At 37.8% G+C, this 27274-nt stretch overlaps 1 protein-coding gene across 2 annotated transcripts in view; it reads right to left on the bottom strand.

The window, feature by feature from the left end:
- Positions 1-27274, bottom strand: part of MTX3 (metaxin 3) — a 190628-nt gene that overhangs the window by 130272 nt on the left and 33082 nt on the right. For both annotated transcript variants that reach the window (XM_053701359.1, XM_053701358.1), the window contains exon 3: positions 19643-19719. In XM_053701359.1, coding sequence (XP_053557334.1) covers positions 19643-19719 — 77 coding nt within the window. The remainder of the gene's footprint in view (positions 1-19642; positions 19720-27274) is intronic.

Genomic DNA, 27274 nt, shown 5'->3' with positions numbered 1-27274 from the left:
GATGTTTGTTTCAGCCTCTCTAGGCCTCAGTGAAGTGCAATTGAACCAAATGTCTCCATAAGGGTGATGGAGACAATCAGACATGGACTCTAGAGGGATATAGCTACACTCACAAAAAGCCAAACCAATCATCTGGTGTTGCAATTTCACCCGCTCAGAGGTGATTTCCTAGTATTTTGGGGCTTGGTCACTTTTAAGTGGGATTCTACTGATATTCCTCAGGAAAGCTCTCCTCTGCAAAACAAAAGTGTACCATTGAAGTCTATGGAGAGAACTTAAAAAGGGTGCAATATCTAAAGCCCTTAAATTATCAAGCATTGGGTTTTGCTTGCATGTTAACTTTTTACTTTTAAGTAATAGGTGCGCTTACCCACCTTCGTTAAAAGTTTACTTTCAACAGTGCTAGCACGCAAGTAAAAATAAATATTTAGTGCACCACTTGTAATTTGGTCTACAATGTGCGCTGTTTCTTCAAAATTCTTCTTTATTACCGTTTCAAAGCTCTATGATATTCGGCTCTACAGCATAATGAACCTACTTTACCAATTTACATAATTTACTTTATAGAAGTTTTCTTTGTGCATACGATTAGCTCTCATTCTAATTTCAAAGTACTTGCCAACTTTTAAATACATTCTTTTTTATTATGACATGTGTTGTATTAGCTCGTGTTACCATGGTTACCAAGCCTCTGGTTCCTGTGTTTTCACTAATTATCAGAGGGCATTTATTGGTGTAAATCACAACACTTCTGTTTATCTAAGGAAGTAATGAAATTGGATATAAACATCAGAAAAACGAAATTTATGCTTACCTGACTGCCATAATATCATGAGGTAAACAAGTATCTGTGAATTAAGATATTTTCTTGTTTTGGTTAAAAAGAGAACACCTGGTAAATATGAAGCTTTTGATCAGAGGCATTTTAATTTTCATTACTGGACACCTAAAATAAATAATCCTAATATTTTAACTACATGACCAAAGACACTGTTAACAACAGTATTGTGTTTCTAGATTGATTTTTGTGAAATGGTATTTTGGGGTTCTAATCTATTGTTTTTCTTTAGGATTTCCCATATACTAATCCTAAATAGTGGCAGCATAGATAGTTTAGTGTCAGTGGTATTTTCTGGGTCTAGAACAGATGAGAGAGTCTATGGTTAACCCTTGCACCCACTTATCCAAGTCATAGTAGTGGTCCTGTAGAGGCTGGACTGTGATGGTTTGAGTGAAAAGGATAGTTTAGACCTTTCAGTGATAAGCTGGTAACTTTTGCAGGGTTGGTTAACTCTCTACATCACACTGATGAAGTATTTTCCTTCAGCAAGGAAAGAGTCTACGAGATCACCACATGTAGGCTATTCAATCCTTGGCCACCAGGAAGAGGGAACCAACCCCACACTACAGAGCTTTCCTAGTATCTCCTCCCACACCATAGACATTTCGTTTTTCCATATGGCAAAAAGGTAAGCATACATTTTGTTTTCCTTCAGTGGATGGTGAGAGTCTATGAGGTCATCATACGTGGGCTTCTTTATCCAAGAGATAAAATCCACAAGACCACCAGAAATAGGGTGGGACTAACACAGGAAGGCAGACTTTCCTGGCCAGGTACAATGGCCACAGTACTTTCCTGCCACCAATTGTGACACAATGAGATGGATATAATCAGTAATGATAGGGGTAAATTTAGCAAAAATGAACTCTCAGGAGGCAACCCTTAACTATTCAAAACAAGCAGGCATCCCCTGTCTAGGATCTGCACTATACTCAGCTGAGCAGGGGGTATAGACAGTTTTGCAGATAATATACACAGATGGAAGACAAACATGGTCCCCAGATCTGCCCTCAAGCCTCAACTAAAGGTCCAGAACCTAAAGTAGCCCCACTTAAAGGACCAGTCAACACAGTAGATTTGCATAATCAACAAATGTAAGATAACAAGACAATGCAATAGCACTTAGTCTGAACTTCAAATGAATAGTAGATTTTTTTCTGACAATTTTAAAAGTTGTGTCTATTTCCACTCCCCATGTACCATGTGACAGCCATCAGCCAATCACAAATGCATACATGTACCATGTGACAGCCATCAGCCAAATCACAAATGCATATATGCTTATTCTGTGAATTCTTGCACATACTCAGTAAGAGCTGGTGACTCAAAAAGTTTAAATATAAAACAAATGTGCACTTTTTTTTAATGGAAGTAAATTGGAAAGTTGTTTAAAATTGCTGCTCTATTTGAATAATGAAAGTTTAATTTTGACTTTAGTGTCCCTTTAAGTCAATTACAGGAAAGTAGAATCGGAGTGGGGGAAGAGTGTAATAGAAACACGAGAAAGCACAGTAAGGTACAAAGATACATAAAGAAGTCCCCAAACCCACACTAGCACACAGATAAAAGCACTTCAGAAAATACTCAGAACTCTATTTAAAGAGATTTTGCTGCTCTAAAGTGTGTAAAGGAAAGCCATGGAAACAAATGGCAAGGTATCTAAGATGGAAATATAAACACTGCACTGAGGAAAAGGGGAAGGAATACCCAACAGTGTTTTTCCCGTCTAAATTATCCATTTCCTGCCCAATTAAGGCTTTCCTTGCATGTTTGCAAGTGCATTTATATCCCAAAACATTAAAATAGGGTGTCAAGTGTCTAATGCTGCAGCCTGTTAATGGCTGATTATATTACTATCTACTTGCACTAGTTTAAAGGGCCATTACAAATCGCCAGTTTGCAGGAAACAGTGCCAAGGATATCACAAAGAGCAGCACACTGTAGACCAGGGGATTGGAAGATAAATTTGCATTTACAGCTCTGGAGTGGTTGGTTGGCCTTCTCAACATGTGATGATCTCATGGACACTCACATCTATTAAAAGGTATACAACTGTACTGATATTTTTCATGTCTGGTGAGTGTTGGCTCCTACAGTTTGATCTGTAGATATTTTAGGCATCCTGTGCCATGAGTCAAAATGGAGATATTATGTAGGTACTCCTATAACATGAGACAAAAAAAAAATTCAACAATTTTTTATTGCCAAAGTTAAAATAAAAAAAATAAAAAAAATGAACCACTGGAAAAATGTCTGGTTGTAGCCTCATTTTCGTTTCTCGGATAATATTCCATTTTAGATCTTCAAATTTTTATGTTAATTGATTTTTCTTTAAATTGAGAATATTGTGTTAACTTCAACTGTAGAGCACTAATAAGCATTGCAAAGCAATGACAGCATTATATATAGGTTCTGTCACAACTACCAAATTCTGGCACTGCTATGTGAAAGTAGCCATGGACAATACATAAATGAATGAGAGTCTGTGTTCCAATAAAGCTTTATTTATAGACACAGACATTTGAATTTAATATACATTTTTGATTTTTAATAAATATTGCTCTTTATTTTGATTTTGTTTTATTTTTATTTATTTTCAAGCATTTAAAAACATTTGTAGCTCATGGGTTGTAGAATAAGAGTGGGCCTGCTTTGGCCCCTAGGGCTGTAGTTTGCCTTGATCTATATTAGACAGCGTAAATAGAATTAAGTTAGTTCTGTAACTTATTTGTTGCATTTTTTAAATTTGTTCACAATGCCGCACATCATACAATTATACCTATGTGCCATGCTGAACTTGATAATCAGAAATAAAAGAGCAATTATTTCAAGATTCAATGGTCTATGCACTTGTCAAACCTAAGTGTAAATATTTAAGTAGAATAAAATAACCAGATTTATTTTGGAATTCTTTGATGGGAATTAAGTCTGCTTTGACAGCCAAGAACTTGCAGTTTTTGCAGTGGTTCACCACAGCTTAACATGACCACTTTTCTTCTTTCATTTTATCATGAAAGAAAAATAAACTACTGTATTTACTCCTGTGGAACATCAATATATCAATAGGGACCAAACAGTATAACCAATGTGAAATAAATGCACCACCAGTATGTTTGTGCATTTAAAGGTTATCTAAAAACCTCATAAAGGCAATTTAAAAAGATGTAAGCATTCCATCTCTAAATCTTTAAATATTACCATTTGGAACTTTGGTTTTAACACTGAGGTCCATCAAATACACATTAACCAGTTGTATTTACAAAGTCAAAAAATAACAAAACGTAGGACTTTTCTCCCCAGCTAATTGCTAGATTTATAGCATCCATATAAGCAAATATTATTTTGAGAGGTAAACCAATATACAACATTCATTTTTTTCTATTTATCATTGTACTTACTGTAGCAAAAGACTTAAAAACAATAAATAAAATAATTGCAAGTTCTTTGAAAATGTAAACAGAAATTAACCAAACTCTTTAACAAATACATCACTGACGTTTATGAAAATTATTGAATGCAAACCAGCTGTTTGACAGCAATGTGCTCCATGATTTCTTCTTGTGCAATTCTCCATATGGCAATACGGGGAACCATGATTAATGCATAATTATACAGAAGAATTATGATGGAATTTGCATGAAGCGATTTCATTTAAGTAACTTATAAAGGGATGTAAATCTTGTACCATATGCATTAAACAAAATGTTCTAACATCTTCTACATCATTTTTTTAGCACAAAATATTGCAAAATCGAGAGTACGGTAGTTCAACAATATTCATTTTGAAAATCCTTTTGGAATCAATGTACTTGGTCTCCTTTACTGTGGCCAATTAGGAATAGATATAAATTAGATTGTGGTCTGAGCTAACTGATCAAGGTGTAATATTTTTGCAGGCTCAGGTAAATCTCACCATACTTAAAAAGGATATGAAACACTTTGGAGATGGTAATATAAAATGTTAAATCATATATATACAGTGTGTGTGTGTGTATGTATGTATGTATGTATGTATGTATGTATGTATGTATGTATGTATGTATGTATGTATATATATATATATATATATATATATATATATATATATATATATATATATACACACACATATATACTGAATGTGTATGCAGAACACTGTTATATTCCACACAGCCATTGGCTGCACACTCTAGTGATCTATTTAGAACTGTCCCTAATTGGCCACAGCAAAGAAGGTAACCTAAGTTACAACATGGCAGCTCCCATTGATTTATAGACACTATACACTATAAACTTATTTGTCAATAAAAAAATATATTTTTATGTTATTCTCAGACAAATCTTTTCTTTGAATGCATCATTCTCTGTAGCATTAATTTAGTGTTTAATGTCCATTTAAAAGGGACATGAGCCTCAAGTTGTTTCTTTTATGATTCAGGTAGAGCAATTATAAAACAACTTTCCAAATTGCTTTTATTATAAATTGTGCTTCATTCTCTTGCTATCCATTGTTGAAGGTGCAGCAATGCTCTACTGGAAACTAGCTAAAGACACTGGGTGACACAATGACAAAAGGCATATATGTGCAGCCACCAATGAGCAAAAAGCTCCCAGTAGTGCATTGTGGCTCCTGATCCTACCATGCTTTTCCTTTTTTTCCCCAACAAAGGATACCATGAGAATTAAGTAAATTAGATAATAGAAGTAAATTAAAAAGTTGTTTAAAATGGAATGCTCTGTCTGAATCACGAATTTTGAGTTTACGTTAATGACTCACTTTTTTACTTCAGTCTGCTTTTACACAGACTCCCTTTACGCTATAGCAACGTTGTATACACAGCTTGTAAGCTTAGCTAGGGGGTTAGTACAGTGATTCAGACCATCCCAGGACAGCTGTTTTGTGCTGTTTAACACTCATCAGCTTGGAGTAGGTTGCATAACTGCTGGGTGAACTTGATTTCTGGGCGAAAACAGAATTTATGCTTACCTGATAAATTACTTTCTCCAACGGTGTGTCCGGTCCACGGCATCATCCTTACTTGTGGGAATATCTCTTCCCCAACAAGAAATGGCAAAGAGTCCCAGCAAAGCTGGCCATATAGTCCCTCCTAGGCTCCGCCCACCCCAGTCATTCGACCGACGGACAGGAGGAAAAATATAGGAGAAACCATATGGTACCGTGGTGACTGTAGTTAGAGAAAATAATTCATCAGACCTGATTAAAAAACAGGGCGGGCCGTGGACCGGACACACCATTGGAGAAAGTAATTTATCAGGTAAGCATAAATTCTGTTTTCTCCAACATTGGTGTGTCCGGTCCACGGCGTCATCCTTACTTGTGGGAACCAATACCAAAGCTTTAGGACACGGATGAAGGGAGGGAGCAAATCAGGTTACCTAAACGGAAGGCACCACGGCTTGCAAAACCTTTCTCCCAAAAATAGCCTCCGAAGAAGCAAAAGTATCAAATTTGTAAAATTTGGCAAAAGTGTGCAGTGAAGACCAAGTCGCTGCCTTACATATCTGATCAACAGAAGCCTCGTTCTTGAAGGCCCATGTGGAAGCCACAGCCCTAGTGGAGTGAGCTGTGATTCTTTCAGGAGGCTGCCGTCCGGCAGTCTCGTAAGCCAATCGGATGATGCTTTAAAGCCAAAAGGAAAGAGAGGTAGAAGTCGCTTTTTGACCTCTCCTTTTACCAGAATAGACAACAAACAGAGAAGATGTTTGTCTGAAATCTTTTGTAGCTTCTAAATAGAATTTTAGAGCACGGACTACGTCCAAATTGTGTAACAAACGTTCCTTCTTTGAAACTGGATTCGGACACAAAGAAGGTACAACTATCTCCTGGTTAATATTTTTGTTAGAAACAACCTTTGGAAGAAAACCAGGCTTAGTACGCAAAACCACCTTATCTGCATGGAACACCAGATAGGGCGGAGAACACTGCAGAGCAGATAACTCTGAAACTCTTCTAGCAGAAGAAATAGCAACCAAAATCAAAACTTTCCAAGATAACAACTTAATATCTATGGAATGTAGAGGTTCAAACGGAACCCCTTGAAGAACTGAAAGAACTAGATTTAAACTCCAGGGAGGAGTCAAAGGTCTGTAAACAGGCTTGATCCTAACCAGAGCCTGAACAAATGCTTGAACATCTGGCATAGCTGCCAGTCGTTTGTGTAGTAAGACAGATAAAGCAGAAATCTGTCCCTTTAGAGAACTCGCAGATAATCCTTTATCCAAACCTTCTTGCAGAAAGGAAAGAATCTTAGGAATTTTTACCTTATTCCAAGGGAATCCCTTGGATTCACACCAGCAGATATATCTTTTCCATATTTTATGGTAAATCTTTCTAGTTACCGGTTTTCTGGCCTGAACCAGAGTATCAATCACCGAATCTGAAAACCCACGCTTTGATAGAATCAAGCGTTCAATCTCCAAGCCGTCAGCTGGAGGGAGACCAGATTTGGATGTTCGAATGGACCCTGAACAAGAATGTCCTGTCTCAAAGGTAGCTTCCATGGTGGAACCGATGACATATTCACCAGGTCTGCATACCAAGTCCTGCGTGGCCACGCAGGAGCTATCAAGATCACCGAGACCCTCTCCTGTTTGATCCTGGCTACCAGCCTGGGAATGAGAGGAAACGGTGGGAACACATAAGCTAGGTTGAAGGTCCAAGGCGCTACTAGTGCATCCACTAGAGTCGCCTTGGGATCCCTGGATCTGGACCCGTAGCAAGGAACCTTGAAGATCTGACGATACGCCATCAGATCCATGTCTGGAATGCCCCATAATTGAGTCAACTGGGCAAAAATCTCCGGGTGGAGTTCCCACTCCCCCGGATGGAATGTCTGACGACTCAGATAATCCGCTTCCCAGTTTTCCACACCTGGGATGTGGATCGCAGATAGATGGCAGGAGTGATTCTCCGCCCATTGTATTATTTTGGTTACTTCTTTCATCGCCAGGGAACTCCTTGTTCCCCCCTGATGATTGATATACGCAACAGTCGTCATGTTGTCTGATTGGAATCTTATTAATCTGGCTGTTTGCAAGCTGAGGCCAAGCCCTGAGAGCATTGAATATCGCTCTTAGTTCCAGAATGTTTATCGGGAGAAGAGACTCTTCCCGAGACCATAGTCCCTGAGCTTTCAGGGATTCCCAGACCGCACCCCAGCCCACTAGACTGGCGTCGGTCGTGACAATGACCCACTCTGGTCTGCGGAAGCTCATTCCCTGGGATAGGTGGTCCAGGGATATCCACCAACGGAGTGAATCTCTGGTCTTCTGATCTACTTGAATCACTGGAGACAAGTCTGTATAGTCCCCATTCCACTGTTTCAGCATGCACAGTTGTAATGGTCTTAGATGAATTCGCGCAAAAGGAACTATGTCCATTGCTGCAACCATCAACCCTACTACTTCCATGCACTGAGCTATGGAAGGACGTGGAACAGAATGAAGAACTTGACAAGCGCTTAGAAGTTTTGACTTTCTGACATCTGTCAGAAAGATCCTCATTTCTAAGGAATCTATTATTGTTCCCAGGAAGGGAACTCTTGTTGACGGAGACAGAGAACTTTTTTTTTTTCTATGTTCACCTTCCATCCGTGAGATCTGAGAAAGACCAGAACGATGTCTGTATGAGCCTTTGCCTTTGAAAGGGACGACGCTTGTATTAGAATGTCCTCCAAGTATGGTACTACTGCAATGCCCCTCGGTCTTAGAACCGCTAGAAGGGACCCGAGTACCTTTGTGAAAATCCTTGGAGCAGTGGCTAATCCGAATGGGAGGGCCACAAACTGGTAATGTTTGTCCAGAAAGGCGAACCTTAGGAACTGATGATGTTCTTTGTGGATAGGAATATGTAGGTACGCATCCTTTAGATCCACGGTAGTCATAAATTGACCTTCCTGGATAGTGGGTAGAATCGTTCGAATGGTTTCCATTTTGAACGATGGTACCCTGAGAAATTTGTTTAGGATCTTTAAATCCAGAATTGGTCTGAAGGTTCCCTCTTTTTTGGGAACTACGAACAGATTTGAGTAAAATCCCATTCCTTGTTCCGTCATTGGAACTGGGTGTATCACTCCCATCTTTAGCAGGTCTTCTACACAATGTAAGAACGCCTGTCTCTTTATTTGGTTTGAGGATACCTGTGGAACCTTCCCCTTGGGGGTAGTTCCTTGAATTCCAGAAGATAACTCTGAGAAACTATTTCTAGCGTCCAGGAATCCTGAACATCTCTTGCCCAAGCCTGAGCAAAGAGAGAGAGTCTGCCCCCCACTAGATCCGGTCCCGGATCGGGGGCTACTCCTTCATGCTGTTTTGTTAGCGGTAGCAGGCTTCTTGGTCTGCTTACCCTTGTTCCAGCCTTGCATCGGTTTCCAGGCTGGTTTGGACTGTGAGGCATTACCCTCTTGCTTAGAGGATGCAGAATTAGAGGCCGGTCCGTTCCTGAAATTACGAAAGGAACGAAAATTAGACTTATTCATGGCCTTGAAAGGCCTATCTTGTGGGAGGGCATGGCCCTTTCCCCCAGTGATGTCTGAGATAATCCCTTTCAATTCTGGTCCAAAGAGAGTTTTACCCTTGAAGGGGATGTTAAGCAATTTTGTCTTGGATGATACATCCGCTGACCAAGACTTTAGCCAAAGCGCTCTGCGCGCCACAATTGCAAATCCTGAATTTTTCGCCGCTAATCTAGCTAATTGCAAAGCGGCATCTAAAATAAAAGAGTTAGCCAATTTAAGTGCGTGAACTCTGTCCATAACCTCCTCATATGGAGTCTCTCTACTGAGCGACTTTTCTAGTTCCTCGAACCAGAACCACGCTGCTGTAGTGACAGGAACAATGCACGAAATGGGTTGTAGAAGGTAACCTTGCTGTACAAAAATCTTTTTAAGCAAACCTTCCAATTTTTTATCCATAGGATCTTTGAAAGCACAACTATCTTCGATAGGAATAGTAGTGCGCTTGTTTAGAGTAGAAACTGCCCCCTCGACCTTAGGGACTGTCTGCCATAAGTCCTTTCTGGGGTCGACCATAGGAAATAATTTCTTAAATATACGAGGGGGAACAAAAGGTATGCCAGGCTTCTCCCACTCCTTATTCACTATGTCCGCCACCCGCTTGGGTATAGGAAAAGCGTCGGGGAGCACCGGAACCTCTAGGAACTTGTCCATCTTGCATAATTTTTCTGGAATGACCAAGTTGTCACAATCATCCAGAGTAAATAACACCTCCTTAAGCAGTGCGCGGAGATGTTCTAATTTAAATTTAAATGTCACAACATCCGGTTCAGCCTGTTGAGAAATTTTTCCTGAATCTGAAATTTCCCCATCTGACAAAACCTCCCTCATGGCCCCTTCAGATTGGTGTGAAGGTATGACAGAACAATTATCATCAGCGCCCTCCTGCTCTTCAGTGTTTAAAACAGAGCAATCGCGCTTTCTCTGATATGCAGGCATTTTGGATAAAATATTTGCTATGGAGTTATCCATTACAGCCGTCAATTGTTGCATGGTAATAAGCATTGGCGCGCTAGAAGTACTAGGGGCCTCCTGCGTGGGCAAAACTGGCGTAGACACAGAAGGAGATGATGTAGAACCATGTCTACTCCCTTCATCTGAGGAATCATCTTGGGCAATTTCATTATTTGAGGCAGTACTGTCCTTACTTTGTTTGGACGCTATGGCACAATTATCACACAATTTTGAAGGGGGAGACACATTGGCTTTCATACATATAGAACATAGCTTATCTGAAGGCACAGACATGTTAAACAGGCTTAAACTTGTCAATAAAGCACAAAAACCGTTTTAAAACAAAACTGTTACTGTCTCTTTAAATTTTAAACAGAGCACACTTTATTACTGAATATGTGAAAATATATGAAGGAATTGTTCAAAATTTACCAAATTTCACCACAGTGTCTTAAAGCATTAAAAGTATTGCACACCAATTTTCAGAGCTTTAACCCTTAAAATAACGAAACCGGAGCCGGTTACAGATTTAACCCCTATACAGTCCCAGCTACAGCCTTTGCTGTGACTTTACCAAGCCCAGAGGGGAATACGATACCAAATGACGCCTTTTAGGAACTTTTCCAACTACTTTCAGGTCCTCACACATGCATCTGCATGTCTTGCACTCAAAAACAACTGCGCAGTAATGGCGCGAAAATGAGGCTCAGCCTACAACTGGGAAGGCCCTTCCTGACTGGAAAAGGTGTCTAACATAGTGCCTGACGTTAAAAACATTCCCCAAGTTTATAAGTGTGAATTATCAGCATAAACATGTATAAAATGTCCAAATAAAGCAATCGATTTAGCCCATAAACGTGTCTACCAGTTTTATAGCCCATATTAAGCCCTTTATTCTGTTTGAGACTAAGAAAATGGCTTACCGGTCCCCATGAGGGGAAATGACAGCCTTCCAGCATTACACAGTCTTGTTAGAAATATGGCTAGTCATACCTTAAGCAGAAAAGTCTGCTGTTTCCCCCAACTGAAGTTACTTCATCTCAACAGTCCTATGTGGAAACAGCAATCGATTTTAGTTACTGTCTGCTAAAATCATCTTCCTCTCACAAACAGAAATCTTCATCTTTTTCTGTTTCAGAGTAAATAGTACATACCAGCACTATTTTAAAATAACAAACACTTGATAGTAGAATAAAAAAACTACAACTAAACACCACATACTCTTAACCATCTCCGTGGAGATGTTGCCTGTGCAACGGCAAAGAGAATGACTGGGGTGGGCGGAGCCTAGGAGGGACTATATGGCCAGCTTTGCTGGGACTCTTTGCCATTTCCTGTTGGGGAAGAGATATTCCCACAAGTAAGGATGACGCCGTGGACCGGACACACCAATGTTGGAGAAATACAACTTTTAAAATTATGGGGAGGTGAAAAGGGAGTTTAAAATCCTCCACTAAGGGCTCGATTTATCAAACTTTGTTCAAGATCGCCGTTCAGTTCTCCGTCAAGTACTCTGCATATCGCCATCCGATAGGCGCACATGTGCGCCATTATTTATCATAAAAGGGGTCGTATTTCTACGTTACTTTCCAAAGGCGAGATGTGGCGTGATATTGATAAATCTCGCCGTTATTCATATATTTGCGCCATATTTATTATTAAAAATGTCTTAAATTAAAGCGCATATGAGAAATAAATGTGAATTCTCATTGATTACTTTTTAATTTGTATTGTTCAGTTATCAATGTTACAAATTTGATGTGTGCTTTTCACAAAATGTATTTATATTTACGATAATCGCTAACAATGTTTTAAAAATTTGAATATAATAATTGTGATCATATTATCACATTCTCTCACATATAAATCTTAAGTTAAATGGTAAGATTAAAATTTAATGTTGAAATAACACAATTTTTTGATATCTACTTTATGATTTGTTGTATCAATGTTTATATTATTTAAGAAAGCACATCAAGATCTCAATCAAAATTGTATTACAAAAAAAATTATATCTTTTTATTAACTTTTGAACTACTTATCTAAACATGAGTTTCTGTATTTCAAAGATATAACCAAACCCTTTGATCTAACCCAACTCTTATATTTATATCCACCTCCCCCCTCAGCATTAATATTGGTTTTTTTAGATTAAATAAACACACACACACCTTTAAATTGTAAAATATATGTATTTATTGTAACCCAAAATAAAAGTTATTTTCATATCATAATATTTTTTTTTATTTAAAACTGAAAAGAAATTATTTTTTTCTTTATTGTTCCTAATTAAAAGGATTGATATTTTTCTCTTAAGTTTTGCACTTTTATGTATGTCCTCATCAAATTATTTTCAACTTCCAGCAGGGTATCCAAAATTTCTTTTTTGTTTATAGTTATTTCTTGCTCTTCAGCAACTATACCAATGAGAAATAGAAAAATAGTTATGTCATGACTTGAATACATTTCAGTAAAGTATTACAAGATCAATAGTGTTTTAACTAATGCTAACAAGAAACACAGACAAAAGACTAATCTCTTGTTAGAAGGTTTTATCTACACCTCTGTTGTTATTTAAAAGCATGTCATCTTGATAATACTGTGTACACGCACATGCATCTTTTGTTCCACACAAAAGATTGTTATGATACAAAAGAACTCACTCCAATCATAAAATTCCGTTACATTGGATGAATTAGATTGCATTTCTTCTTCCTGTTCAAGGTTCTGTCCTTCATCTTGAATAGCTGAAAGACATACATAATTATAACAGGAATACTTATGTAATAGAACAATGCTGATTGAAATCCATATCTCTTTTCAATAATTATTCACTAAAACAAAATTTCTATTTTAGTACAAATGATGACATAAAAGGAGTGACTGAATAGACATATGAACCTACATATATTATTGTCTTGTTGTTGCTCGCTATTTGGTGAATCTTGATTCATATTATTATTTTCCTCTTCAACAATTATATCTTCAATGGCATTTTGGTCTGTATCTTCTTCAATCATGTCTATAATTAATATGATTATAGTCATTAAATAGAATAATTTTATTTATTTGTAAGATATATGTTAATGAAATCTACCTTCATTGTCAGATTCATCATCAATGATGGGCATTGGCCTTCTGCGACGTTGTCGCCTCTTTTTTTTTTTGCCTTTTTGTAAAAAATTTGAACATATAAATGTTAATATCAATGATGAGTTATCTTAATATTATACATTTTAGTAACTATATTCATACCTGTTGTCATTATAGCCTCAGACTCCATAAAAACAGTCGGTAGTGGATCACAATCAGCTTCTGGACTGGATGGATTCCATTTTATTGGGCGCAGATAACGGGGCCTTTTTCTATTTTTGACTGTTAAAAATTGAAATACAATAGTATTTATATTGGTAATCGATTGCACAGTACAACATCAGACTGAAACAATTACATTGTTAATACTGTTTCACAAACCGCAATAAATATAAAATGTATCCAAAATTTGCAATTATATTTGTGCACAAAGTTCAAGATTATGTAAACAAAGTAACAACTAATGAAAAAGTACAATAGATTTTAAAAATTGATACATAACTATTACATAAATACTTACATTTCATAACATAGCTTCTTATTAGGGTCCTTAATTTAGATTGTCTCCGGATTAGATCATTATAACGCTTCAGGCACTGTTTTCTAGTCCTATTATGGCCAGACAGACGTCTGACCCGTCGCACCATCTCTGATAAAATTGGATTTCTTTTATCCTGTTCCAATGTGAATATCCCCTTCCTTTTTTTCGGAAAATACTTTTCCATTGTATAGGTGATAATCAGTAATTCACCAATGGAAAACTTCTTGGAACGATTCATCTTCAAATGTATGTATGTATCTCTCTAACCATAAAACTCCACCCAATAACGGAACTAATTGTTATTGTTAGTGCGCATTAAAATATACCCATTTTAAAAATGATTTATTTTTAATAGAAATAAGTAATCAAGTCGAAACTTCATTATTTATCAATATTAAAAAAAAAAAAAATAGTTACATCTTTTTGTATCAATATAGATTACATGTAAGTTGTTACAAAGTGCGCAATAACGTGCACTATATTTCTACAGTCGATAGAAGATAACTGGCAATTGTTACAATGCGCAATAACTGTGACGATATTTCTACAGTCGATACATTTGTTTTCCTAGGTTAAATTTATTTTTAGGGCTATGTTCGTTGTTACCCCAATTGATACATACAAATAGTTTCGAATTTTAAAAAATAATGTATATAAAAATAAAGACACATCAATTTGAAAAAAATACACATTTGACCAATAGGAATAAAGTAAATTCTAATTGTGCAATCAAATTACAGTTACTAAATTTATTTAAATTATTCAGTAATCTATTCATATAACGCCCCATTTCTGTAACGTTCTGGAACAAAAGTTGTTAGTGATAATTGTTCATTACTTTATTCTGACTTCGAACGAAGACACTATTCTTATTAGCGCCATTTTTTGATCTAAATTTGCGATGGCTACTGGACTAGCTGGAAAGACGAAAAGTGGCCGAAGTGTGATGTTTAGTCATCGACAGAACTGTATTCTAGTTGAAGTTGTCATCGAACCTTATGATGTTATTATCGGATATCAAGCAAAATCTGTCAACCCTCAAAGAAAAAAGGCTATTTGGGAACAAATTAGTCGTGCTGTGTCAGCAGAGGGTAGTTTTCCGAAAGACGTCAGGGCCTGTCGGAAGCGGGTGAATGATATTCGTAAGAATATTAAAAGAAAAGTATGTAAGGAAAAGCAGTTATCAAAAGGAACTGGTGGAGGCCCCGCATATAGGGCTGAACTGCTTGACTACGAACAGATGTTGTATGCCAGGATGGGGGATGCTGTCGTGGTGGGACTTGATGTACCATCAGATACCATGGATTTTCGAGGTAAATATCTAATTGATTGCTATTAAACGAATAGTATAATATATTCTTAACTTATATTTCAAGATTCAGACAGAGCATACCCTGTTAATAATTTTTTTATATGAATATTTTTTATTTTTTTATTTTAATATGTATTGAACAAAGTTTGCTTGTAAGCTTGGAAGCAGGACCATTTTTGGATGAGTACCTGGATACAGCTTGTTAATTGGCTGGCTACATTTAAAAAGAAACCAATCAGCAAGCGCTAAACAGGTGTCACACCCAAAAATGGCCACGCTTCTAAACTTAGATTTTTTGTTTCGGAAATGAGATATAATCCAAAAAGAAGAAAATATAAAAATTTTATTAGTATTGAATTATAAAATTATTTGGAAATTCAATGCTCTATCAGAATAATGAAATAATAATTTACACTATACTATTTCTTTAACATGTATTTTGTATATTCAGTTTCTCAATCTTTAATTTTAATTAAATTTTAATTTGTTTATATGTACTATAGAAGAACATGAACAGGCATTAGAAAATGAATTAGAAAATGCCCAGGTGGACCTACCATCCGAGTCTGAGTTGACTAGTGAACAACCCACAACATCTTCATGTGGTATACCATGCAGGGAAGAAACTACCAGTAAGTAAAAGTATATTACAAAAATGATAATATCATTTGTATTAATGAAAAGAATGGACAATGAAATGTAATTAATATGTATTACTACGTTTCTTACTTTTCGCCATGAAAATTCTGTTTATGTGAAGATATTTAATTTAAAAACATATATATTAATCTCAATTTAATTTTGTTACAGGTGTCATGGGATTACTACAAACTATGCAGGATTCGTCAATTACATTATTTGATGGTAATTATTGCCCTTTTTTTTTTTTTTTAAGTAATTTTATTAATTTTTTAAAATAATTATTTTTTACATTCATAGATGAAATAGAAATCACATTACAACCACTTGTAACTGACACAGTTTGTCAGGAGGATGATGATGATGAGACACAAATAGAGGGACAAACATCGACACAACTTGAAACACCACATGTAGAGGAATCAGAATGTGAAGAAGAGATTGAGGATGCAGAACAATGCCCGATAGATGAACCGGAGAGACCAAATGAGGTTGAAAGATTAACAGATATGGCATTGTCTTTCAGAAACGAACAAAATGAATTTTTTAAACAAATGATAGAATTGGAAAAACAAAGAAATAATATACTTCAAGAACAATTAACAGTGCAAAAGGAGTATTATCAGAAAAAGTTAGAGTTCTTGAATAGACGACATCCTGATTTATAATTGTATTCTCCATATATACCTTTAAGTTATGGGTTCTAAAATATTTAACGCACTTATAGCCTTTGTTAATGTTTATTAGAGTTCACTGTTTTGATGTTAATTTTTGTTGTTTAATAAAGTTTTTTATATTAATAAATAAAAAAAATTTATTCAAAGTAAATAACGAAACTTTTTTTTTTTCAAAATATTCATTTTTTATTCAAAAAGAGAAAAAGATATGTATAAATAACACAACACAACTTTGGTTATAAACTATATAAATTCTATTTTTAATAAAAAAAAATTATGTATTTCTCTCTCTCTCTCTCTCTCTCTCTCTCTATATATATATATATATATATATATATATATATATATATATATATATATAAATAAATAACACAACTCAACTTTGGTATCAAACTATATAATTTCTCTTATATAAAAATAAATATAAATATATATATATATATATATATATACACAATTCTATCAATTTTAATAATTAAATTAAACCATGGTATTTGAATCCAATCTGAAAATTTCCTGAAAAAAAGAGAAAAGATGTAATTAATTATATAGAACAAACAATATTAACATGTTAATACAAATTTATTAAGGAGACTTACATCTAAAAAATCGTTCAATAATTTCAAGACGATTTTGAACTCCAGCTCTTGTGGTATGTCTTGTGACAATTTCCTGAGGAACATAAACATCTTCTGGAACATCCTCCAGACACACCTCATCTATATTTAGTTGGGAAATAGCAATATTGTGCATTATGCATGACACCAGAATTATGTCATTACATTTCTCTGGGGAATATTGTAGATCACCACCAGAACGGTCCAACACCCGAAATCTCATTTTGAGTACCCCGAATGTACGCTCAATAGCACTCCTTGTCGACCTGTGAGATTCGTTGAACTTGATTTCTGATCGTGTATGAGGTATTGGTACAGGTGTCAAGAGCCAAGGCCTACAGGGGTACCCGCTGTCACCTTCAAAAATATAAGAAAATTACAAATTAGCGACATGTAACAACAGGTTTATGAGGTTAAAATATGACATTTTATAAATAAACATAAAATTTTTTAATATTCACCTAATAGCCAACCGTGTGGCATCTCTCCACGTTCAAATGCTGCAAATAAAGCAGACTGCTTTAATATGTGATAATCGTGGCATGACCCTGGAAAACCTGATCTTACTGCCCAAAACCGAAGGTTAGAGTCACATACTGCTTGAACATTGAGAGAGTGGAAGTGTTTCCGATTTCGATATTGCTCCTCCCTTAAAGCTGGTGGTCTAATTGCAATATGTGTGCAATCAATTGCACCTAGGACATTTGGAATGCCGGCAACTTGATAAAAACCAGATTTTACTTGGTGCCATTCATGTACATTCCTTGGCACATATATAAATTTATTTAGATGCTTCAAAATCGCTTTTAAGACAGTCCTCAAATGTCTACAAAAAGAAGGCTGACTCATGCCAACCACTGCACTGGACACAGCCTGAAAAGAGCCCGTGGCTAGGAAATGCAAAACTGCCAATAACTTGAGCATTCCAGGTATTGCCCTTGTTCTTCTAGTCTGTGGCTCTAGATCATTCTGTATTAGAACATATAGATTTTGTATGCTCTCCCTGTTTAGGCGAAATCTTTTTTTTATCTGATAATCAGATAATGCCTGTAGTCCACAACGAGGTAGAAAAACTCGTGGAACTCTTTGCCGTCTACGTATTGGCAAAATCTGTTCATTTCTTCGATTTTCATGGCCCCTTGCTAAAGAAATTGCAGACAAAATCAGGAAATAATCCATCTTCTTGCGCTGAAAATATGGAGTAAATTAGATGTTCTATCTCTTCATGGAGAACATTAGTAGTCGTATTAGGAGAAGAACTTTAGGCTCTCCAATGGCGCAAAATAATGATAAATATCGATTTTGGAGAGAAATAGGTCGTATTCTTGAATATACACCCTGAAAAGGGCGTTTTAAAGCTTTATTTAGCGCAAATGTGCGCCTAGGCGAGGGACATTGAAGGGCGAGAATTTTGCAGTCGTATTTGCACATTTTTAGGAGTATTTCTTAATGATAAATAGGAGATATATTACGACGGCGTGAATTAAGGCGCAAATTAAGGAGAATATGTTTGATAAATCGAGCCCTAAGCATAAAATGTAAAGAAAATAACTCACTGTGTAGTTTGTTTAAAAAAATCTAAACAAGTCTTAAAAAAACGCTAGGATTTACCATTGCTAGAAATAAACTCTAGTTTCTGTCATCACTTTTAAAAAAAAAATGGGTGCTAAACTCGAACTTTCTGTGCTGAAGTAAATCGCTAAACTCAGCACCTCTGGCCGCCAACACGCCACAACGCTTTTTACCAATGAGGTGACGTTTCCACCTCTAAACCTTTAGCCATGCTCGGATGTCAGTTGACATGCACGGCTATAGGTTTACAGGTACATTGAAGAGTGCAGTGCCGTGGGCGGCCTGGGCGCTGAGTTTAGCGATTTACTATAGCTCAGAAAGGGGGAGTTTAGCACCCATTGCTTAAAAAGTGATGACAGAAACTAGTTTATTTTTAGTGATGGTAAATCCAAGCGTTTGTTACCATCACTTTAAGATAACAGGTACAAGGAAATGACCCTCAGAAAAAAATAACGCCCCTACCCACAGATACCACTGACGAAGATGGTGCTTGCTGGTTAGCTGGTGAAAACATCACCTGATGCCAAATTTAAACCTAAGAAATAAAGATGCCAAAATAAATTCTGTAGAGTTTCTGAAGTTTTGTAAAACATATCAAATACCCCTGTAATAGCTGACCAGATTAAATGGGAAGATGAATAGTTGCGAGTCAGCTATAGCTTAGGGTGTTTGACCAAGAACAAATTATAAAGAAATAGTGGCAGGAAGAAGATGGTTTTTATATCAAACTAAAAATGTTTTCAGGATTTCAGTTCAGAACCTTCTTTCTATTGTTGGTGAGTGCTACTAGTGAGCTAAGATATCATTTTATCTTGCAGAAGCAATTAGAATAAATATTGCTAAACTGGTTTTAATTTAGGAAGTAAAGAAAATGTAAAATTACCTGTTTCCTAAAAAAAGTCAGAATCTTGGCTGGGTGTGTAATAACATTCTCTTCTGATATTAAGATTGGCACAATACCTGAAATTTGTAATGAGAAACAGTTATTTAAAACCTGGAATAGTCAAAGTAAAGTAAGAAATAAGGTTACATATGGGGCAAAACGAACAGACGCTCATAAACTCTCATTAGTATAAACAGATGCTTTGTAGAAACTATAAAGAAACATAATAATGGTTAAACTTCAGCACAATATATTTCATGCATAAAAAAGGTCTAACAGTTGACTTTCAATTTCTATTTATTTTTAATATGAGCACAAAATGACAAAACTAAAAAGTTAAACATTTTTTTTTTGTTTTGTTTTTAAAAACTCCTTATCAAATAAGATTAAATATGATATTAAGGGGAAAAAAGTCTATTTACACACTTATATGTAGATTTGCAATATATCTACCTATTTTCATATATCCTGCTATAGATAGCCTCAGCACTCCAAAGAAAAAAACAGAATTTATGTTTACCTGATAAATTACTTTCTCCAACGGTGTGTCCGGTCCACGGCGTCATCCTTACTTGTGGGATATTCTCTTCCCCAACAGGAAATGGCAAAGAGCCCAGCAAAGCTGGTCACATGATCCCTCCTAGGCTCCGCCTTCCCCAGTCATTCGACCGACGTAAAGGAGGAATATTTGCATAGGAGAAACCATATGATACCGTGGTGACTGTAGTTAAAGAAAATAAATTATCAGACCTGATTAAAAAACCAGGGCGGGCCGTGGACCGGACACACCGTTGGAGAAAGTAATTTATCAGGTAAACATAAATTCTGTTTTCTCCAACATAGGTGTGTCCGGTCCACGGCGTCATCCTTACTTGTGGGAACCAATACCAAAGCTTTAGGACACGGATGAAGGGAGGGAGCAAATCAGGTCACCTAGATGGAAGGCACCACGGCTTGCAAAACCTTTCTCCCAAAAATAGCCTCAGAAGAAGCAAAAGTATCAAACTTGTAAAATTTAGTAAAAGTGTGCAGTGAAGACCAAGTCGCTGCCTTACATATCTGATCAACAGAAGCCTCGTTCTTGAAGGCCCATGTGGAAGCCACAGCCCTAGTGGAATGAGCTGTGATTCTTTCAGGAGGCTGCCGTCCGGCAGTCTCATAAGCCAATCTGATGATGCTTTTAATCCAAAAAGAGAGAGAGGTAGAAGTTGCTTTTTGACCTCTCCTTTTACCAGAATAAACAACAAACAAGGAAGATGTTTGTCTAAAATCCTTTGTAGCATCTAAATAGAATTTTAGAGCACGAACAACATCCAAATTGTGCAACAAACGTTCCTTCTTTGAAACTGGATTCGGACACAAAGAAGGCACGACTATCTCCTGGTTAATGTTTTTGTTAGAAACAACTTTCGGAAGAAAACCAGGTTTAGTACGTAAAACCACCTTATCTGCATGGAACACCAGATAAGGAGGAGAACACTGCAGAGCAGATAATTCTGAAACTCTTCTAGCAGAAGAAATTGCAACCAAAAACAAAACTTTCCAAGATAATAACTTAATATCAACGGAATGTAAGGGTTCAAACGGAACCCCCTGAAGAACTGAAAGAACTAAATTGAGACTCCAAGGAGGAGTCAAAGGTTTGTAAACAGGCTTGATTCTAACCAGAGCCTGAACAAAGGCTTGAACATCTGGCACAGCTGCCAGCTTTTTGTGAAGTAACACAGACAAGGCAGAAATCTGTCCCTTCAAGGAACTTGCAGATAATCCTTTCTCCAAACCTTCTTGAAGAAAGGATAGAATCTTAGGAATTTTTAACTTGTCCCAAGGGAATCCTTTAGATTCACACCAACAGATATATTTTTTCCATATTTTGTGGTAAATTTTTCTAGTTACAGGCTTTCTGGCCTGAACAAGAGTATCAATGACAGAATCTGAGAACCCTCGCTTTGATAAGATCAAGCGTTCAATCTCCAAGCAGTCAGTTGGAGTGAGACCAGATTCGGATGTTCGAACGGACCTTGAACAAGAAGGTCTCGTCTCAAAGGTAGCTTCCATGGTGGAGCCGATGACATATTCACCAGGTCTGCATACCAAGTCCTGCGTGGCCACGCAGGAGCTATCAAGATCACCGATGCCCTCTCCTGATTGATCCTGGCTACCAGCCTGGGGATGAGAGGAAACGGCGGGAATACATAAGCTAGTTTGAAGGTCCAAGGTGCTACTAGTGCATCTACTAGAGTCGCCTTGGGATCCCTGGATCTGGACCCGTAGCAAGGAACCTTGAAGTTCTGACGAGAGGCCATCAGATCCATGTCTGGAATGCCCCACAATTGAGTAATTTGGGCAAAGATTTCCGGATGGAGTTCCCACTCCCCCGGATGAAATGTCTGACGACTCAGAAAATCCGCTTCCCAATTTTCCACTCCTGGGATGTGGATTGCAGACAAGTGGCAGGAGTGAGTCTCCGCCCATTGAATGATTTTGGTCACTTCTTCCATCGCCAGGGAACTCCTTGTTCCCCCCTGATGGTTGATGTACGCAACAGTCGTCATGTTGTCTGATTGAAACCGTATGAACTTGGCCTTTGCTAGCTGAGGCCAAGCCTTGAGAGCATTGAATATCGCTCTCAGTTCCAGAATGTTTATCGGGAGAAGAGATTCTTCCCGAGACCAAAGACCCTGAGCTTTCAGGGGTCCCCAGACCGCGCCCCAGACCACCAGACTGGCGTCTGTCGTGACAATGACCCACTCTGGTCTGCGGAAGCTCATCCCCTGTGACAGGTTGTCCAGGGACAGCCACCAACGGAGTGAATCTCTGGTCCTCTGATCTACTTGTATCGTCGGAGACAAGTCTGTATAGTCCCCATTCCACTGACTGAGCATGCACAGTTGTAATGGTCTTAGATGAATTCGCGCAAAAGGAACTATGTCCATTGCCGCTACCATCAAACCTATTACTTCCATGCACTGCGCTATGGAAGGAAGAGGAACAGAATGAAGTATTTGACAAGAGTTTAGAAGTTTTGATTTTCTGGCCTCTGTCAGAAAAATCCTCATTTCTAAGGAGTCTATTATTGTTCCCAAGAAGGGAACCCTTGTTGACGGAGATAGAGAACTTTTTTCTACGTTCACTTTCCACCTGTGAGATCTGAGAAAGGCCAGGACAATGTCCGTGTGAGCCTTTGCTTGAGGAAGGGACGACGCTTGAATCAGAATGTCGTCCAAGTAAGGTACTACTGCAATGCCCCTTGGTCTTAGCACCGCTAGAAGGGACCCTAGTACCTTTGTGAAAATCCTTGGAGCAGTGGCTAATCCGAACGGAAGTGCCACAAACTGGTAATGCTTGTCCAGGAATGCGAACCTTAGGAACCGATGATGTTCCTTGTGGATAGGAATATGTAGATACGCATCCTTTAAATCCACCGTGGTCATGAATTGACCTTCCTGGATGGAAGGAAGAATTGTTCGAATGGTTTCCATTTTGAACGATGGAACCTTGAGAAACTTGTTTAGGATCTTGAGATCTAAGATTGGTCTGAATGTTCCCTCTTTTTTGGGAACTACGAACAGATTGGAGTAGAACCCCATCCCTTGTTCTCCTAAAGGAACAGGATGAATCACTCCCATTTTTAACAGGTCTTCTACACAATGTAAGAATGCCTGTCTTTTCATGTGGTCTGAAGACAATTGAGACCTGTGGAACCTCCCCCTTGGGGGAGGCCCCTTGAATTCCAGAAGATAACCTTGGGAGACTATTTCTAGTGCCCAAGGATCCAGAACATCTCTTGCCCAAGCCTGAGCGAAGAGAGAGAGTCTGCCCCCCACCAGATCCGGTCCCGGATCGGGGGCCAACATTTCATGCTGTCTTGGTAGCAGTGGCAGGCTTCTTGGCCTGCTTTCCCTTGTTCCAGCCTTGCATTGGTCTCCAGGCTGGCTTGGCTTGAGAAGTATTACCCTCTTGCTTAGAGGACGTAGCACTTGGGGCTGGTCCGTTTCTACGAAAGGGACGAAAATTAGGTTTATTTTTGGCCTTGAAAGACCTATCCTGAGGAAGGGCGTGGCCCTTACCCCCAGTGATATCAGAGATAATCTCTTTCAAGTCAGGGCCAAACAGCGTTTTCCCCTTGAAAGGAATGTTAAGCAATTTGTTCTTGGAAGACGCATCCGCTGACCAAGATTTCAACCAAAGCGCTCTGCGCGCCACAATAGCAAACCCAGAATTTTTCGCCGCTAACCTAGCCAATTGCAAAGTGGCGTCTAGGGTGAAAGAATTAGCCAATTTGAGAGCACGGATTCTGTCCATAATCTCCTCATAAGGAGGAGAATCACTATCGATCGCCTTTTCTAGCTCATCGAACCAGAAACACGCGGCTGTAGTGACAGGGACAATGCATGAAATTGGTTGTAGAAGGTAACCTTGCTGAACAAACATCTTTTTAAGCAAACCTTCTAATTTTTTATCCATAGGATCTTTGAAAGCACAACTATCTGCTATGGGTATAGTGGTGCGTTTGTTTAAAGTAGAAACCGCCCCCTCGACCTTGGGGACTGTCTGCCATAAGTCCTTTCTGGGGTCGACCATGGGAAACAATTTTTTAAATATGGGGGGAGGGACGAAAGGTATACCGGGCCTTTCCCATTCTTTATTTACAATGTCCGCCACCCGCTTGGGTATAGGAAAAGCTTCTGGGGGCCCCGGGACCTCTAGGAACTTGTCCATTTTACATAGTTTCTCTGGGATGATCAAATTCTCACAATCATCCAGAGTGGATAACACCTCCTTAAGCAGAGCGCGGAGATGTTCCAACTTAAATTTAAATGTAATCACATCGGGTTCAGCTTGTTGAGAAATTTTCCCTGAATCTGAAATTTCTCCCTCAGACAAAACCTCCCTGGCCCCCTCAGACTGGTGTAGGGGCATATCAGAACCATTATCCTCAGCGTCCTCATGCTCTTCAGTATCTAAAACAGAGCAGTCGCGCTTACGCTGATAAGTGGGCATTTTGGCTAAAATGTTTTTGATAGAATTATCCATTACAGCCGTTAATTGTTGCATAGTAAGGAGTATTGGCGCGCTAGATGTACTAGGGGCCTCCTGAGTGGGCAAGACTGGTGTAGACGAAGGAGGGAATGATGCAGTACCATGCTTACTCCCCTCACTTGAGGAATCATCTTGGGCATCATTTTCAGTGTCACATAAATCACATCTATTTAAATGAGAAGGAACCTTGGCTTCCCCACATTCAGAACACAGTCTATCTGGTAGTTCAGACATGTTAAACAGGCATAAACTTGATAACAAAGTACAAAAAACGTTTTAAAATAAAACCGTTACTGTCACTTTAAATTTTAAACTGAACACACTTTATTACTGCAATTGCGAAAAAGTATGAAGGAATTGTTCAAAATTCACCAAAATTTCACCACAGTGTCTTAAAGCCTTAAAACTATTGCACACCAAATTTGGGGAATACGATACCAAATGACGCCTTCAGAAAGTCTTTTTTATGTATCAGAGCTCCTCACACATGCAACTGCATGTCATGCTTCTCAAAAACAAGTGCGCAATACCGGCGCGAAAATGAGGCTCTGCCTATGATTAGGGAAAGCCCCTAGAGAATAAGGTGTCTAAAACAGTGCCTGCCGATATTATTTTACAAAAATACCCATATTAAATGATTCCTCAAGGCTAAATATGTTATATATGAATCGATTTAGCCCAGAAAATGTCTACAGTCTTAACAAGCCCTTGTGAAGCCCTTATTTACTCTGTAATAAAAATGGCTTACCGGATCCCATAGGGAAAATGACAGCTTCCAGCATTACATCGTCTTGTTAGAATGTGTCATACCTCAAGCAGCAAAAGTCTGCTCACTGTTCCCCCAACTGAAGTTAATTCCTCTCAACAGTCCTGTGTGGAACAGCCATCGATTTTAGTAACGGTTGCTAAAATCATTTTCCTCTTACAAACAGAAATCTTCATCTCTTTTCTGTTTCAGAGTAAATAGTACATACCAGCACTATTTTAAAATAACAAACTCTTGATTGAATAATAAAAACTACAGTTAAACACTAAAAAACTCTAAGCCATCTCCGTGGAGATGTTGCCTGTACAACGGCAAAGAGAATGACTGGGGAAGGCGGAGCCTAGGAGGGATCATGTGACCAGCTTTGCTGGGCTCTTTGCCATTTCCTGTTGGGGAAGAGAATATCCCACAAGTAAGGATGACGCCGTGGACCGGACACACCTATGTTGGAGAAATATATTCCATGTATATCAAGATAGATTTATTTACATAATAATACATTATTCTGTTGAGCATAGGTGCATAAGTATAAACCTAGTTATTCTGTCATTATTTGCTATAGAACAAATGGCTCTTTGGAAGCAAATCTCTTACAAACTACAATTGAATTTCAAACTATTTTTACAAAAGTGTAATAAATGAACCTGTGGAGTCTGTTGTAGGCAGTTACATTTGTTAGTATTTTATGCAAGTCTCCTGTAGAGCGTTAGGATAGGTTGTTAAATTTGTTTGTGTACAGAAGCAGACTCTCACTATTTATGAATATCCTGCGTAAAAGTAACTCAAGATTGTCAGAAATAATATAAAACAGCTGTAGTTGCTCTACAGAAGAAGAATGGATTGGCACATTGTTGAGCATGTACATTTCAAACACATTTAATGAGACAGCTTCAATGTAGAACATTATATGATGTCCTAACATCACGGGAAAATGCAGCATGTCTGGAGAAAGAACAAGACACATGCAGGAACTGTTAACGTTTTCACTTTCCAGCGCTGCTCCAAATCAGGCTGTTCTCTTGAAACAGTGCTGTGCTCTGGCTGCACAACATTAAAAACAGCTTTTTCTCCAGTTAATCAACACATGGCAATTGAACTGGTGCTTTAAAGTAATAATGTAATTTGCAGAATAATGTAATTTTAACCTAGCGGTACCTGTAGAAAATAAAAAGAATTAAAGATTTAACCCCCATAATTTACTTACCTTACCTTTTTTACCGTCCTCTTCTGCTCTGCTTTTTTTTCTCAAAAGTGTGCCACGGGCTCACTGTCTAATCACAGAGCATATTATCGTGTCATTTAAATAAACGTAGCACACTCCCGGGGCTGTGTGGGAGCACGCTATATTTAATTCAAGGGTACGGTCAGGTTCGCTCGTATTAGACAGCAAGCCCGTGATGAGCTTTTGGAGAGAAAAAAATAAAAAAAAATAAAAAAAAAAAATGAGAAGAGGATGCTGATAAAGTAAACTTTTGGGGGTTTAAAGCTTTAAATTTTCTGTACTGATGTCACTGGAATAAGTGTACAGATTCCCATCAGCACCTGTAGTCATTTATGTAATATTTATATCATTTTGAATATTCAGTTTACATTTATGTATTTATTTACTAGTACATAAAGGGTTAGATTACGAATTGAGTGGCAACTGTAGTGCGCAAGCGATATCAGCTTTTTGCACGCAAACTGACTGCTGTGATAAAGGTCTATTACACCATGTTTATGTAAGACATGCTTGAGCATTACATACACATATGGCATGAGTTTAATTCACTGGAAGCTTGCTAATAAGACCAACTTTCAATCAAATCATTCCATTCAAAATG

The sequence above is a fragment of the Bombina bombina genome, chromosome 2, assembly GCF_027579735.1.
Source record: "Bombina bombina isolate aBomBom1 chromosome 2, aBomBom1.pri, whole genome shotgun sequence".
NCBI classification, from domain to species: Eukaryota; Metazoa; Chordata; class Amphibia; order Anura; family Bombinatoridae; genus Bombina; species Bombina bombina.
Note: the sequence above shows the minus strand (reverse complement) of the source record. Positions and strands in the feature narration are given on the sequence as shown.